Here is a 16,469-nt window from a genome sequence, read left to right on the forward strand (position 1 = left end):
TATTATTGTTGAGGCAAGAGTGTGATAGCCAAAATGAAGTACAAAACTCCTCTTATCCAAAAAGCGAGAGAGATGCATTTTATTGAGTCCCAGTACAGAACAAAGTCCACAAAATACTTGCAACAGATGACAAAGTCCACAGATGACAGAGTATTTGTAAATATTACAATGAACATCAGCCTTCATCAACCTAGGTAGCTACCATGCATGCAATAATGTGTATTATAATCTAGACCTGTGCTTCTATCATGATGAAAAATGAATGTGTGAACGATTGTGTCTAATGCCGGACTTTTCGACGGACTTTACAATGGACTTTCTGAATGAACGGACTTGCCTACACACGATTAACCAAAGTCCAACGGATTCGTACGTGATGACGTGCGACCGGACTAAAACAAGGAAGTTCATAGCCAGTAGCCAATAGCTGCCCTAGCGTCGGTTTTTGTCTGTCGGACTAGCATACAGACGAGCGGACTTTTCGACCGGACTCGAGTCCGTCGAATAGATTTGAAACATGTTTCAAATCTAAATCCGTCAAACTTTATAGAAAGCAAAGTCCGCTGGAGCCTACACACGATCGAATTGTCCAACGGACTCCGGTACGCCGGACCAAGTATGCCGGAAAGTCCGCTCGTGTGTATGCGTCATTAGGCCTCATTCACACGAGGCGGACTCCATTTCCACGGAGCCCGCCTCGGTCCGCCGGCTCAGCGGGAGATCTGTCCGTTGATCTCCGCTGAGCCGGCGGATGACAGGTCCCTCTCTGCTCACTGAGCGGGGAGGGGCTTGTCAGGTGCCGCTGCCGCCTATGGAGGGATCGGATGAAAATGGACAGCGTGTCCATTTTCATCAGATCTCACCCGATTCGATCCGCCAGCGACGGATCTGGACGTAGGGCCATCCGTTTGCTTTTTGCGGATCGGACCGGGTCGGATGTCAGCGGACATGTCTCCGGTGACATCCGTCGCTCCATAGGCTAACATAGAGCGCCCGTTCAGGTCCGCCGTCAAAACTGACAGGCGGACCTGAACGGTCTGATCGTGTGAAAGGGGCCTAACAGCTAAAAACTCCACCTGAAATACCAGTGTTTAACACTGGAGGGGTTCCTGATTGGTTGACCAAATACTTTTGATCTTAACATGAAAAGACCCTACTTGTATTAACTGACAATAGCATTTAAAGGAGTTGTAAACCCTTGAGGTTTTTCACCTTAATGCATTCTATGCATTAAGGTGAAAAACCTTCTGTAGTGCAGCACCCTCCCAAAGCCCCCCCCTTTTTCCTTACCTGAGCCCGATCTTTCCAGCGACGGGGATGAGCAGAGCAGCTTCAGCAGCTGTCTCGGGCCCTTATTGGATAGATTGATAGCAGCAGGAGCCATTGGCTGTCTTTGTCAATCGATGCAGCAGCAGGAGTGCCCCATGGAAAGCGCTACTCCGTGGGGGCACTCGAGAAGAGGAGGGGCCAGGAGCGCCACAGTGGGACCCCAGAAGAGGAGGATTGGGGCCACTCTGTGCAAAGGAGGTAAGTATGAAATGGTTTGTTTGTTTTTTTATACCCCTTTAACCACTTCAGCCCACAGAAGGATTTGCTCCTTTAATGACCAGGCCATTTTTTTGTGATATGACACTGCGCCGCTTTAATTGCGCGGTCGTGCGACATTGTACCCCAACAAAATTGATATCCTTTTTTTTCCAACAAATAGAGCTTTCTTTTGGTGGTATTTGATCACCCCCTTTTTTTTTTTGCGTTATAAACAAAAAAAGAGTGACAATTTTGAAAAAAAAAAATTTTTTGCTATAATACATATCCAAAAAAAATATCTAAAAAAACAAATCTATTCATCAGTTTAGGTCAATATGTATTCTTCTACATATTTTTGGTAAAAAATAAAATAAAATAAAATCGCAATAGGAGTATATTAACCGCTTTAGCCCCGGAAGATTCTACCCCCTTCCTGACCAGAGCACTTTTTGCGATTCGGCACTGCGTCGATTTAACTGACAATTGCGCAGTCATGTGACGTTACACCCAAACAAAATTGACGTCCTTTTTTTCCCACAAATAGAGCTTTTTTTTTTGGTGGTATTTGATCACCTCTGCAGTTTTTATTTTTTGCGCTATAAACAAAAAAAGCGACAATTTTGAAAAAAAACGCATTATTTTTAAACTTTTTGCTATAATAAATATCCTCCAAAAATATATAAAAAATGTTTTTTTTCCTCAGTTTAGGCCAATATGTATTCTTCTACATATTTTTGGTAAAAAAAAAATCACAATAAGCATATATTGATTGGTTTGCACAAAAGTTATAGCGTCTACAAAATAGGGGATAGATTTATAGCATTTTTATTATTTTTTTTTTTTTTTACTAGTAATGGCGGCGATCTACGATTTTTATCGTGACTGCGACATTATGCCGGACAGCCGTGTCATTCTGCTGCAATACAACTGTGGCAGCTGGTCGGCATGTGGTTAATTGGTTTGCACAAAAGTTATCGCGTCTACAAACTATGGGATAGATTTAGGGACTTTTATATTTTATTGTTTTTACTGGTAATGGCAGGGATCTGCGATTTTTAGGGGAACTGCAACATTGCGGCGGACAAATCTGCCCCCTAATAGCAGGGAAGGGTTTAACTTTAGGGGGGCGATTAAGGGGTTAAATGTGTTCCCTCAGCGTATTCTAACTGTAAGGGGGGATGGGCTGCCTGGGAAATGACAGAGATAGCTGTTCCCAATCACTGGGAACAGCAGATCTCTGAGATGTCCCCTGTCTGTTCACGGATTTGCCTTGTTTACAATGGCAGATCCCCGTTCTGCCTCTGTATACAGTGATCATGGAAGACCCACGGGCATGTGCCCACAATCCCACATACACGGACTAACGGACAGGTACATCGGTTTGCGCAGGAGAGCCGACTTGCCGCAGGTTAAGTGCGGCTGCTGGTCGCCAAGTGGTTAAGGTCTCTAAAATGATAATAATTACCATCAATAAATACTTCTTGAATGGTCAATTAACATAGTTTATCACCCTTAAGTATGTAAACAATGTACTCTCTGAAATGTTCAATTAGATTAACAGGATATTCCCCAAATACCAAGGTGACCTTGCATAAACCTAACCTAGCAAAGTCATTACCTATACATTTGTTAAATAGAATATACTGTAGTTGGCATGGCCTGCAGGTCTTGACATAGAAAAGAATGTGCAAGACACATATATATATATATATATATATATATACAGTATATATACGCACTATCCTACATAAATCATAGCCTACAGATGACCCTGCAAAAAAACTGAACACATTTTTACAGCTGGGAAACATTCAGTGTAGCAACAATGGACTAAAGCTGTAGAGGCAGTATAAGATGGTAATGTTGGCAGGCCATGGCCTGTCAAGAGAGGGTTATGGTGTCAGGCCATCAGCGGTAGAAGAAGCTGTTCATGGTGGCAGGATGTGGCCCTGGTAATAGAAGTTGGTAATAATGGCAGAAGGTGGCATTCATTACAGGCCTGCAGTGGTGAAAAGATTTGCATGCCCTGCTCTGCATAATATGTTGTCAGGGTCAGGAATCCAAACCAAAACATAATTGTTGGCATCAGCAGTAGGGGTTGGGTACTTATTATTGCTGATCCAGGATAATGGTTTTGGTATTACTGCATATTTGGCAAGCTCTAGCTAGTGGTCCATCCTCGTTGGGCAATAGCCAAGGGGGTTGTCCGGTCTAAAGGATGTCTGCAGGGAAAGGAGATACTGCAAGTCTCTGGAAAGGATGTCAAAGAAAAATTAAATCCAATAACCAAAATGCTATATAATGCAGCTTACATTCTTTAGATGTACCAGGAGAACAGCCTAGGGTGACAACCATGGCTTATTTCATAGATAAAGTCAAGGAAACTGTTATTTGCAGGATTCTCGGCCTGGGGATCACACAAGTCCTGTCTGGGAGAGCTTAAAGTCAATTGCGGGTCATCTTGGTTGTATGGTAATATTCCAGCTCTTGACATCCATCCATCCCATGGGGATACTGTGATAAGGTGTAGCCCGACCTCTATATTGAGGTCATATTAGCTGGTAAATTAATAATAATAATATATGAACTTTTGGCACCAGAGCATTTTCTTTTTTCTGATGGACTTTATTGGACTACTTATGAATTTTTTCAATTACATTTTCATTTGCACATATTGTCTTTGATCTACAGTTAGGTCCATATGTATTTGGACGCAGGCACAATTTTAGTTTTTTCATGTATTTACCAAAACATATTCAAGCTATAGTTATATAATAGATATGGGCTGAAATTGCACACTCTCAGGTTTAATTTGAGGGTATGTACATCCAAAGGGGTTTAGGCATTACAGCTCTTCAGAATAGCCACCCCCCTTTTTCAAGGGCCTAAAGGTAATTGGACAATTGAATCAAAAGCTGTTTCATGGCCAGGTGTGGGCTACTCCGTTATTTCTTCATCAATTAGACCCCCTTCACACTGAGGTGCTTTACTGGCACTACAGCGCTAAAAATAGTACCTGTAAAGCCCCTCTCCTTTCACTGGGCTTTCACACTGGAGCAGTGCGCAGGCAGGATGTTCAAAAAAGTCCTGCAAGCAGCATCTTTAAGGCACTGTAGGAGCGGTGTATACACCGCTCCTAAAGCGCCCCTGCCCATTGAAATCAATGGGCAGCACTGCCGAAACTTTTAACCCTTTTTTTGGCCGTTAGCAGGGGTTAAAAAGGCCCAAAAAGTGACACAAAAGTGGCCCAAAAAGCAACACAAAAACAACAGTAAAGCACCGCTAAAAATTTCGGAACTTTACCGCCGATGCCCGGCGCTGCTCAGTGTGAAAGTGCCCGTAAGCAGGTAAAAGGTCTGGAGTTGATTCTAAGTGTGGTATTTCCATATGGAATCTATTGCTGTGAACCTACATCATGCGTTCAAAGTCGCTGTCCATGCAAGGGAAACAGACCATTGTAAGGCTTCAAAAACAAATCCATAAGAGAGAACAGCAACATTAGGAGTGGCCAAATCAACAGTTTGGTACATTCTGAGGAAAGAGTGGCATACTGGTGAGCTCAGCAACATAAAAAGGTCTGGATGTCCACGGAAGACAACAGTGGTGGATGATTGCAGGATCCTCTCTATGGTAAAGAAAAGCCTATTCACAACATCCAGACAAGTGAAGGACACTCTCCAGGAGGTGGACGTATCATTGTCAAAGTCTACAATTAAGAGAAGACTTCACAAGAGCAAATACAGAGGGTTCACCACAAGGTGCAAATCATTCATAAGCCTTAAGAATAGAAAAGCCAGATTCAACTTTGCCAAAAAACATCTAAAGAAGCCAGACCAGTTCTGGAAAAGCACTCTTTGGATGGATGAAACTAAGAATAATCTGTACCAGAGTGACGGGAAGAAAAAAGTGTGATGAGGGCTTGGAACAGCTCATGATCCAAAGCACACAAGGTCATCTGTAAAACATGGTGGAGGCAGTGTGATGGCATGGGCATGAATGTCTTCCGGTGGCACTGGGTCATTGGTGTTTATTGATAGGACAGAAGACAAATTGGTGTTTATTGATAGGACAGAAGACAAAAGCAAACGGATGAATTCTGCAGTGTTTAGAGATATTCTATCAACCCAAATTCAGCCAAATGCAGCAATTGATTGATGATTGATTGATTGGACGGCGCTTTACAGTACAGATGAACAATGATCCAAAACACACTGCAAAAGAAACCCAGGAGCTTTTGAAGGAAAAGAAGTGGAATATTCTGCAATGGCCGAGTCAGTCACCTGCTCTCAACTCAAATGAATGCTGCTGCAAGACTGCCAATCCCTGCCCTGGCTTCCACTCACCCAACAAATAAAATTCAAAGTACTAACAATAATTTACAAAGCCATCCACAACTCTGCCCCCAGCTACATCACTAACTTAGTCTCAAAATACCAACCAAGCTGCTCTCTTCGGTCCTCCCAAGACCTCCTGCTCTCTAGCTCCCTTGTCACCTCCTCCCATGCTCACCTACAGGATTTCTCCAGAGCTTCTCCCATCCTTTGGAACTCCCTACCCCAATCTGTCTGACTGTCCCCTAATCGATCCATCTTTAGACAATCCCTGAAAACCCTACACTGTTTTACTTTCTCCATCAGCTCATCCCCCACAGCTATTACCTTTTGTATCAATTGACCCTCCCTCCTAGATTGTAAACTCTAGTGAGCACGGCCCTCTGATTCCTCTTGAACCAAATTGTAAAGTAACTGTAATGTCTGCCTTCATTTTGTTAAGCGCTGTGCAAACTGTTGGCACTATATAAATCCTGTATAATAATATAATATAATAATTTAGCATGCATTTCTGCTGCATGCATTCACTTTCTGCAGGCAAAGCTAAAGGCAGAAAGACCCACAAACAAAGAACAACAGAAAACAGCTGTAGGTAGAGCCTGGCAAAGCATCAGAAAGAAGGAAACCCAGTCTTTGGTAATGTCCATGGGTTCCAGACTTCAGGCAGTCATTGCCAGTAAAGGATTCTCAACAAAAAATTAAAAATTAACATTTTATTTATGATTATATTTATTTGTCCAATTACACTCGAGCCCCTGAAAATAGAGGGACTGTGTATAAAATGGTTGCAGTTCCTAAAATTTGTACTCAATATTTATGTTCAACCCCTTGAATTAAAGCTGAAAGTCTGCACTTCAAATTAATTTGGACTGTTTCGTTTTAATTTTAATCTGGTGGCATACAGAGTTAAAAGTATGAAAATTTGTGCCTATGTGCAAATATATATGGACCTAACTTATGTAACCTGTGGGACAGGTAGGCGGTACAAAGCTCCCTGGGATAAGCAGTCTTTCAGGCACAGATACCAAATCCAGTGAGGTAGTGATAAACAGTGCAGTGTTTATTGGTGATATTTACAAGTCTATATACAGGTGGTGTACAGTGTTTCAGAAGAAAAACAGAACAAAAATAGTCAAACAAAAACCTAGCCGTGTCTCGGCACTAACTACACAATATATACAGGCCCTAACTACCAGGCTTAGCAAGCCTACAGCTTGTCAGCTTCCACAGATATAGCTTAACAGCTTTTTACCAAACTTTTGCTCTCACAGACCAGTGTTGTCTGTGTTTCCCAGGCAGAGGGTGAAGGCTGTCTGTCACAGGTGACTTTAAATTGGCCTGGGGGAGAGGACCAAGATCCCAAATGGATCGCGGATCAGAGATCCCTGAACGTGTATGAGAGGAGCCTGGGAGACGTATAAACCCCGAACAGGACTTTTCCTGTCTCTCTCTGGGATGCTCTGCTACATATCCTCCCACTTTGTTTCAACCACAGGGTTGGAACACCTGTGGCCCAACAGGAGAGAACACAGGACAGGGCATTTACATTCCCCATCTCAACACCTGGCCTGTGTTTTACAGTGAAGGAGTAATCCCGTAGAGCCAAAAACCACCGGTTCACCTGTCTATTAGTCTCCTTTTTTTGGGCCATCCATTTCAGGGGAGCATGGTCAGTTATTAACTCAAATTGGCGCCTTAACAAATAGTACCTTAGTGCATTGACAGCCCACTTTATGGCTAAACATTCCTTTTCAATGACTGCATACTTTTTCTCATGGTCATTGAGCTTTCCGCTTAGGTACACCACAGGGTATTCTTCCCCATTGTGTACTTGTGACAATACTGCCCCGATACCTACATCAGACGCATCTGTCTGAACCAAAAAATCTTTTGAGAAATCAGGGGAGTACAGCACTGGTTGTGCACAAAGAGGCTTCTTCAAGACTTGAAGATTCACTGCTACTGGGGACCATTTGACCATTACGGAGTCTTTCCCTTTCGTAAGGTCCGTCAGTGGGGTAGCTATAGTTGCAAAATTCTGTAAAAACCTTCTATAATACCCAGGAAAGGGCTGATAGATCCCAAGAAAGGGCTTGACCTGCTTCTTGTTTGCAGAACGTGGCCACACCTGGATAGCTTCTATTTTATTCACTTGAGGTTTTATGACACTACGGCCAATAGTGTAGCCCAAATACCTGGCTTCCTCTAAACAAAGGGCACATTTTTTTGGATTTTCCGTAAAACCTTCTTTGAAGAGGGAATCAAGGACAGCCTGGACACAGGGCAAGTGAGACTCCCAGTCAGTGCTATGTACCACTATGTCGTCTAGATAGGCTGCTGCATACCGTCGGTTGGGTCTTGGGGTCCTGTCCATGGCCCTCTGAAATGTCGCAGGGGCATTTTGCAACCCAAAAGGCATTTTTTTATATTGAAAGGAACCCTCCGGGGTCAGAAATGCAGTCTTCTCTTTGGTACTACCAGTCAAGTCCAAAGTGGTCAGATAGTGGGCCTTGCCAAGTCAGTCTATAAGTTTGTCTAGCCTGGGCATTGGGTATATGTCAAACTTTGTCACTGCATTAAGCTTTCTGAAGTCGTTACAGAACCTCCACGTACCATCCGGTTTTGGAACTAATACGATGGGGCTAGACCAGTCACTATTGGGCTCCTCAATGACATCTAGCTCCAACATCCTTTTAACTTCATCACTGATGTCCTTTTTTCTACCTTCAGGAATTCGGTAGGGTTTGAGCTTGACCCAGACCCCAGGTTCGGTAACTATATCATGCTGAACTCGTGCCAGGTAACTCTGAAAATTTCTCTCTATTCCTTATCAGGAACTCTCTAGCTTCCTGTTTTGGGGAATAAGACAGGGTGTCTGGAATCGTGACCTCAGGGATCAGAGGGGACTCAGTACCTTTAGGCATTAGCAGGAGGGACCTCGCAGTTAATGTCAGTCTATCCTTCCAGGGCTTTAACAGGTTTATGTGGTAAATCTGTTCGGGCTTCCTTTTACCTGGTTGATGTACTTTGTAATTGACCTCCCCAACTCTTTCAATTACTTCAAAGGGACCCTGCCACTTAGCCAGGAACTTGTTTTCAACAGTGGGAACCAACACCAGGACCCTGTCACAGGTGAGAAAACACGGAGTTGGGCCCCCCTGTTGTATATTCTCTGTTGGGCTGCTTGGGCCAGCAGTAGGTGTTCTTTTACCATAGGCATGATTGCTGCAATCCTGTGCTGCATTTGAGCGATATGCACAATGAAACTTTTGTGGGGTGTCTGCTCCCCCTCCCAGGTTTCCTTGGCTATGTCTCCAATGTCTCCTATGTCCCCAAGGGTGTCTCCTATAAAGCAACTCAAATGGGGAGTACCCGTAGAGGACTGGGGAACATCAAGTTTGGAATCAGGAAGTCCCAGTCTTTTCCATCCTTGTCAACAACCATTTTTAACATGCTCTTTAAGGTTTTATTGAAGCGTTCCACCAAGCCATCAGTTTGAGGGTGGTACACAGAGGTTTGCAACTGCGTCCCCTAAATAACTTGCACAATTCCCTAATTATTTGTGACATAAATGGGGTGCCCTGGTTTGTAAGGACCTCCTTAGGGATGCCAACACGACTGAACACCATGAACACTTTGGCAATGTTCTTAGCAGATGCGGTGCATAAGGGAACTGCCTCGGGGTAACGGGTAATCCATGATTACAAGGAAATGCTGGTGACCCAGGGCAGACTTGGGGAGTGGAACCACAAGGTCCATGGCAATCCTCTCAAAGGGAACTTAAATAATGGGCAAAGGCACTAAAGGACTTCGGAAGTGGGGTAGTGGGGCTGACATCTGACACACAGGACAGAATTGACAATAATTGTCAATATCTTTCTGTATCCCGGGCCAGTAAAACCTGTGTAATACCCTTTCAGTGGTTTTCTCAACCCCTAAATGACATCCTAGCAAGTGCCCATGGGCAAGTTCCAACACCACCCGTCTGTATGCCTTAGGGACCACAAACTGTTCAACAATTTCATCATTCTTTTTATAGACACGATATAGTAAATCCTCACTGCTGCTAAAAAAAGGGAAAACAAGGCTTGTCCCCTGGTTCGACAGGTACATCGTTAATCACTACATTTTCCCAGGCCCTGGCAAGAGTAGGGTCTTTTCTCTGCTCTGTACCAAAATTTTCCTTATGCACATTAAGGTCAGCAAACTCTAATGAAGCCTCAGAGTCAGCAGATGGCTTTCCACCTTCACTGGTTGTGGGGATTTCCTCAGGCTCCTCCAGTTCTCCTGCCATAACTGAGGAAGGAAAACCCAGGGAACCCTGAGAGGAGTCTCCTGAACCCACATTGTTGGTGCTGGCCAAGAGTTCTGGCTCTGCCACTGAGTCAGTTACTGTGACCAAGTTGGAACGATCCCACAGTTCCCTAAACTTAGGGAAATCCCTACCAATGATGGCCTCATGCACCAAGTGGGGCACAAGTCCGACCGGATGGGTCACTGTACCTAAGTCAGTTTTAAAGTGAACAGTGGCTATCGGATACTCCCAGGTAGCCCCATGCACATAGATCACAGCAACTTTTTTAGCATGAAAATTTAGTTTCATCCAGCAAGGCCATGATAGGCTTATTATTATTATTATTAACTGTCATTTGGCACATGTGTTTTCCTACATTTGGGGCTGCAGCGCATGAAACAGCAGCAAACATAGACTGCCTTCTAATAGATATGTCACCATGCATGGGTTCATCTGTCAACGGACAGTTTGCTGCAACATGTCCCAGTTCTTGGCAACGGAAAAACCTGATGTTGCCCCAGTTTGGTTTGCTGACAGGCAGTGGCTTCCTTTGTTTGGGACGCCAAACTTCAGTCCTGGCACCAAAAATCCTCCTCCCTATCTCCTTGCCATGCTTACCACCCACTTCCCTGGAACAGTCTTACCGGTTGCCTGGGGAGACCGTGGCTTTGGGTGGAAAGTCCGTGCAGCTGTAGGGGTGGTTACCAGACTCTCTGCAGCAAAGTATCTCTCAACGAGCGCCACCAGGTCGTCTGCCGACTTGAGGTCTCCACTTCTGCAGGGGAATTGGCAGTGACCTCAGGAATCGGGCCATGACCACATGCTCCACTATTTGTGGTGTAGACAGGGACTCCGGCTGTAGCCATTTCCGCACCAGGTGGATTATATCAAACATCTGTGATCTTGGGGGCCTCTCATCTTGGAAGAACTAGCTGTGGACTCGCTATGCTTGAACGGCCAAGGTGACATTGAGTCGCACCAGGATTTTCTGCTTGACCTTCTCATAGTCTCCCGTTTCTGCCGACTCCAGATCATAGTAGGCCTTCTGCAATTCTGCAGAGAGTAAGGGAGCGACCAGTCCTGCCCACTGGGTTTCAGATCAACCTTCCCTCTCAGCGATCCATTCAAACATTAGCAGAAATGCCTCTGGATCATCATCTGCAGTCATCTTATAAAGAAAGCGACCCACATGGATGGCTGAGGGCTTGTCTCCAACATCATCAATTTTAGCAGGTGACCACTGTGCTAGCATCTCCACAACCTCAGTCAGGGTTTTCCTATCCGCTTTTGCAGCAGTGTCTAGCTGTTCAAACAGTCTCTGTGATTGCTCCTGTACAGCAGCAATCTGTTGGCACAGCACCTTGGTTTGCTTCTGTGCGATAGCGTTGGCTTTCTGTTGTGCAGGGTTTGCTTGCTGCTGTGCAGCGTTGGATAACACCAATTGTTTAAGGATTTCCTCCATGTTTAGTCACAGTAGGTACTGGCCTTTTAAGTAGTAACTTACTACAGCTGGTTGCAGCCTCCAACATATGTAACCTGGGGGACAGGGAGGCAGTACAAAGCTCCCTGGGATAAGCAGTCTTTCAGGCACAGATACCAAATCCAGTGAGGTAGTGACAAACAGTGCAGTGTTTATTGGTGATATATACAAATCTATATACAGGTGCTGTACAGTGTTTCAGAAAACAAACAGAACAAAAATAGTCAAACAAAAACCTAGCCGTGTCTCGGCACTAACTACACAATATAAACAGGTTCTAACTATCAGGCTGAGCAAGCCTACAGCTTGTCAGCTTCCACAGATACAGCTTAACAGCTTTTTACCAACCTTTTGTTCTCACAAACCAGTGTTGTCTGTGTTTCCCAGGCAGAGAGGAAAGGCTGTCTGTCACAGGTGAGTTTAACTAGTTGCTGCCCGCCCTGCCGTCAAATGACGGCGGGCCGGTGCGGCTCTTGTTCTGGGACGCCGTCATATGATGGCGTCCCAGAACGGGTGCGCAGCGTGGCGATCGCAGCCGCTCCATGTTGCTAGGACACGGCGCAACCCCGATCTCTGTAAAGAGCCACGTCTGCGGCTCTTTAACCATGTGATGGGCTGTGTCCAATCACAGCCGGTCACATGTAAACCCGGAGATGCCAGTAATCGGCGCTCCTCAATTCACGCTGACAGAGTGTGTGGCGAGGAGAGCCGATCAGCGTCATCTGCTCACGGGAGACATTTACACATGTAATCAGGGCACTGATCATCAGTGCCCTGATTACAATAGCGACACCAGTGCCACAAATCAGTGCCAGCGATGAGTGCCCACCAGTGCCAGCAATCAGTGCCCACCACTGCCAGCAATCAGTACCCATTAGTGATGCCAGTCCATGCTGGCTATCAGTGCTGCCCATCAATGCTGTCCATCAATTCCCATCAGTGTCGCCCATCAGTGCCACCCATTAATGCCCATCAGTATCGCCTATCCGTGCCGCCTATCAGTGCCCACCAGTGCTGCCTATCAGTGCCAATAAGTGCCACTTATTAGTGCCCATCAGTGCCACCTATCAGTGCTCATCAGTGCCACCTATCAGTGCCCATAAGTGCACCATATTAGTGCCTCCTCATCAGTGCCGCCTCATCAGAACCCATAAGTGCAACCTCATCAATGCCCACCAGTTCAGACTATCAGTGCCCATCAGTGCCGCCTCATCAGCGCACATCAGTGAAGTAGAAAAATGACTTAATTACAAAATTTACTGGCAGAAACTAAGAAAAAAAAGGTTTTTTCAAATTTTTTAGTCTTTTTTTTTTGTAAAGCAGCAGCGGTGATTAAATACCACCAAAAGAAAGCTCTATTTGTGTGAAGAAAATGATAAATATTTCATCTGGGTACAGTGTAGCATGACCGCGCAATTGTCATTCAAAGTGCGACAGCGCTGAAAGCTGAAAAATGGCCTGTGCAGGAAGGGGGTGTAAGTGCCCTGTAGGCAAGTGGTTAAATTGGCTTGGGTGAGAGGGCCAAGATCTGAACTGGATCGTGGATCAGAGATCCCTGAACGTGTATGAGAGGAGCCTGGGAGATGTATAAACCACGAACAGGACTTTTCCTGGCTCTCTCTGGGACTCTCTGCTACACTGTATATAGATTTTTTTCACTTGATTGGATAAATGTTATTATGAGTTTATCCACTTTATATTGATAGCGTAACACAATTTTGGTTTCATTAGTTTGTGTATTGTTTATGCGCGGATGCACCTGAGTGCAGCTATTACTGAGATAACTTTATTGTTTACATATTCATTTTATCTGGATTGTGACATTTTTGCACAACTTATTTTTAGTTTATTATTATTTGCAGAATCACCAGGAAAAATACAGTAAAAGTATGAAAAATAAAGCAAATGCAGTCACCACATCAAGGACTAGTAAGACTGCAATATATTACATTTTGGTTTATATACATTTTAAGACGTTCCTCTGCAGAACATCCTTTGGCTGTTTAATTCATTAATTGATGGCAGAATGAGCTGTAACATTTCCCTCTTATAAGATGGATTCAAAAGGATGGCAAACCAGTAATGGTCCTGCTCCTTGACCCAAATTATTGAGTCCTCTTGTGGGACTTGGAGAATGAGTGAGCCTGCCATCCATTTCTGGAGTTAGAGGAAGCCAAGTCCTTGGGGTTTCTGAGGAAAATATTGTCCTCAGATATCTCCCCCCACTGACATACAATTCCTGGGGTTTGAGAGCATAAAATATATGCATGGAAGCCTGACCCATGTCCTACTCCCCCTTTAACCACTTCAATACCAGACACTTTCGCCCCTTCCTGCCCAAGCCAGCTTTCAGCGCAGTCACTTTTTAAATGACAATTGCACATTCATGATACACTGTACCCACACAAAATTTGTATCATTTTGTTTCCACAAATAGAGCTTTCTTTTGATGGCATTTGATCACCTCTGCAGTTTTTATTTTTTGCTAAACAAATAAAAAAAGACTGAAAATTTTGAAAAAAAAGTTTTTCTTTGTTTCTGTTATAAAATTTTGTAAATAAGTAAGTTTTCTCCTTCACTGGTGGGCACTGATAAGTTGCACTGACGGGCACTAATAAGGTGGCACCAATGAGATGGCACTGATGAGGTGGCACTGATGGGCACTGGGTGGGCACTGATGGGTGGCACTGATGGGCACTGATATGCAGCACAGATGGGTATTGATAGGCGGCACTGATGGGCACTCATAGGTGGCACTAGTGGGCACTGATGGGCACGTATAGGCTACACTGATGGGCACTGAAAGCCTGCACTGATGGGTACTTATGGGTGGCACTGATAGGCGGCACTGCTGGGCACTGATGGACACTGAAAGACGGCATTGATGGGTACTGATGCGCACTGCTGGCTGGCACTGATAGACTGCACTGATAGGCATGACTGATGGCACTGGCAGGCATTGTTAATGGGTGCTGATTGGCATCTGCATGAAGCAGAAGCTGCATGTAAGAAAGAAGATCTGGAAACAGAAGCCACATAAACTGCATGCAGGAAAGAACTGATGGAAGCAAAGGAGGAAAAAGAAGCTACACGCATGAAAGCACAGATGGAATTGGAAATGAAAGCAGAAGTTGCATGCAAGAGAGCAGAGATGGAAGCTTTGGAAAAACAATGTGATTACACCACAGCTATGGCAAGGTTAAAGGTTTTAGAGAAAGCTGCTAGTGAAAGTGAAAGACATAACAGCTGCATACACTTAGTGGAAGTGTATGCATCATACTCTCTCCCAAAACTGCAGCTCCCAGGAACAGAAGCTGGTTCCCTCAACCAAGGTCAGAACATCATTCCTACCACCTCTCAAAACAATCTGCCTACTCATCCCTCAGTACACCAGGCTTTTGCACCACAGCAAACTGTAGATTCCACTATGCATATAATAGACAACACATCTTACCATGAGTCTAGTCAAATACCTCCTACCAAGTACACTGTGATCCAACCAACACAGCAATCAGCTCTGAGCCAGTGTCAGTTATGAGCTCCTTTACACCATCATACCGCTCAAAGTCATTCAATCTCAGCACACTTACTTTGTTTCGCATACAGCTGTGCATCCACAGTCTGAAAACTCAGACATGTCATAGTTTGATAAATACTTGCTTCACAAAGAGCCCACCAAGACAGGTCCCACTAAGTTTGATCAAAAACCTAAAAACTACAGAGGCTGGAAATCCACAATCAGTGAACTAGATGTCACACCTACAGAAGAACTAGATCTGCACATCAGGTGGCTAGGTCCTCAATCCCCTAAATATATCAGAAGACTCAAAGTTGTTCACATTGAAAATCCTGCCACGGGTCTAAATGTTGGCAGGCCAGAAGCTATTGAAAACGCTCTATTTAAAAGATTGCTAACTTTTCCAAAAATACCAGGCAGACACATTCTTACATTTTAAGAGCTCAGTGACCATCTTTTGGAGCTTTAGACCTTAGATTTGTAAGCTCCTTGAGGCCAGGGATTGATGTGAATAATACAAGATATGCAACACATTGTGGCACTAAATAAATACCCGTAATGATAAAAATAAATAATATAGGGTTTATTTCAGAGTGGTTGAGCTATGACAAAAGTTACGAGAGCAATATATGTACACTAAGACAGCTAAACAAATGCTCCTTATTGCCCAGATTAAAAAAAAGATACCTGTGATTAGTAAGGATCCAGATAACGCCAACTGATGTCAGCTCTTCTAGACTGAAGAATTTAAAGGGTCATCGCCAACAGCATCCTCTTCAACCCTTCATAACGCTGCACTGGGTTTGTGTTAACATTACATGCAAACTGTCAATGTTTAATTTGTCTCAACAATCTCCTACCCCAAAATCCAGTAGCGGCTGTGTAGATTGCTAAATTTATAGCTATACAACTGCTTTAGCAATCTCTGGAATAACCTGGTTGATAAAGGCTATTGTGTACATGAATTATCTATATTTGAACTTAAATTACCTGAACGTCTTTTATATATTGCTCTAAAGCCTCAGAATTCACCATATGAGTCATATTCTTTCTGATTTCATCCTCTAGAGCCTTCACTTCATGGTATGTTTTCAAGATCCTACTTCTTTTTGAAACAAATGTTTCTTCTTCATTTGGAAGATAAAACTGCTTCTCTGATTTTTCTTCTTGTGAATCCAATGAAGAATCTGCTTAATATATAACAAAACTAATTACAAAAAGGTAAATACATAAATAAAAGATGCATTCAAACTGATAGTGTAAAAGCAATGCATTAAAGTGGACGTAAACCCAATTTTTTTTTTTTTTTATCATACTGTA

General features: G+C 43.9%; 1 protein-coding gene across 6 annotated transcripts in view; it reads right to left on the reverse strand.

Annotated features, from left to right (window-relative positions):
* The window catches only part of LG04H6orf118 (linkage group 04 C6orf118 homolog), a 247,397-nt gene that overhangs the window by 54,654 nt on the left and 176,274 nt on the right, over positions 1 to 16,469 (reverse strand). For 4 of the 6 annotated variants that reach the window (XM_073627494.1, XM_073627493.1, XM_073627492.1 and 1 more), the window contains one exon: positions 16,140 to 16,339. In XM_073627494.1, the coding sequence (XP_073483595.1) occupies positions 16,140 to 16,339 (200 nt within the window). The remainder of the gene's footprint in view (positions 1 to 16,139; positions 16,340 to 16,469) is intronic. The other 2 variants (XM_073627490.1, XM_073627491.1) reach the window with 1 other exon arrangement.

The sequence above is a fragment of the Aquarana catesbeiana genome, linkage group LG04 (genome assembly GCF_042186555.1).
Source record: "Aquarana catesbeiana isolate 2022-GZ linkage group LG04, ASM4218655v1, whole genome shotgun sequence".
In the NCBI taxonomy this organism is placed as follows: Eukaryota; Metazoa; Chordata; class Amphibia; order Anura; family Ranidae; genus Aquarana; species Aquarana catesbeiana.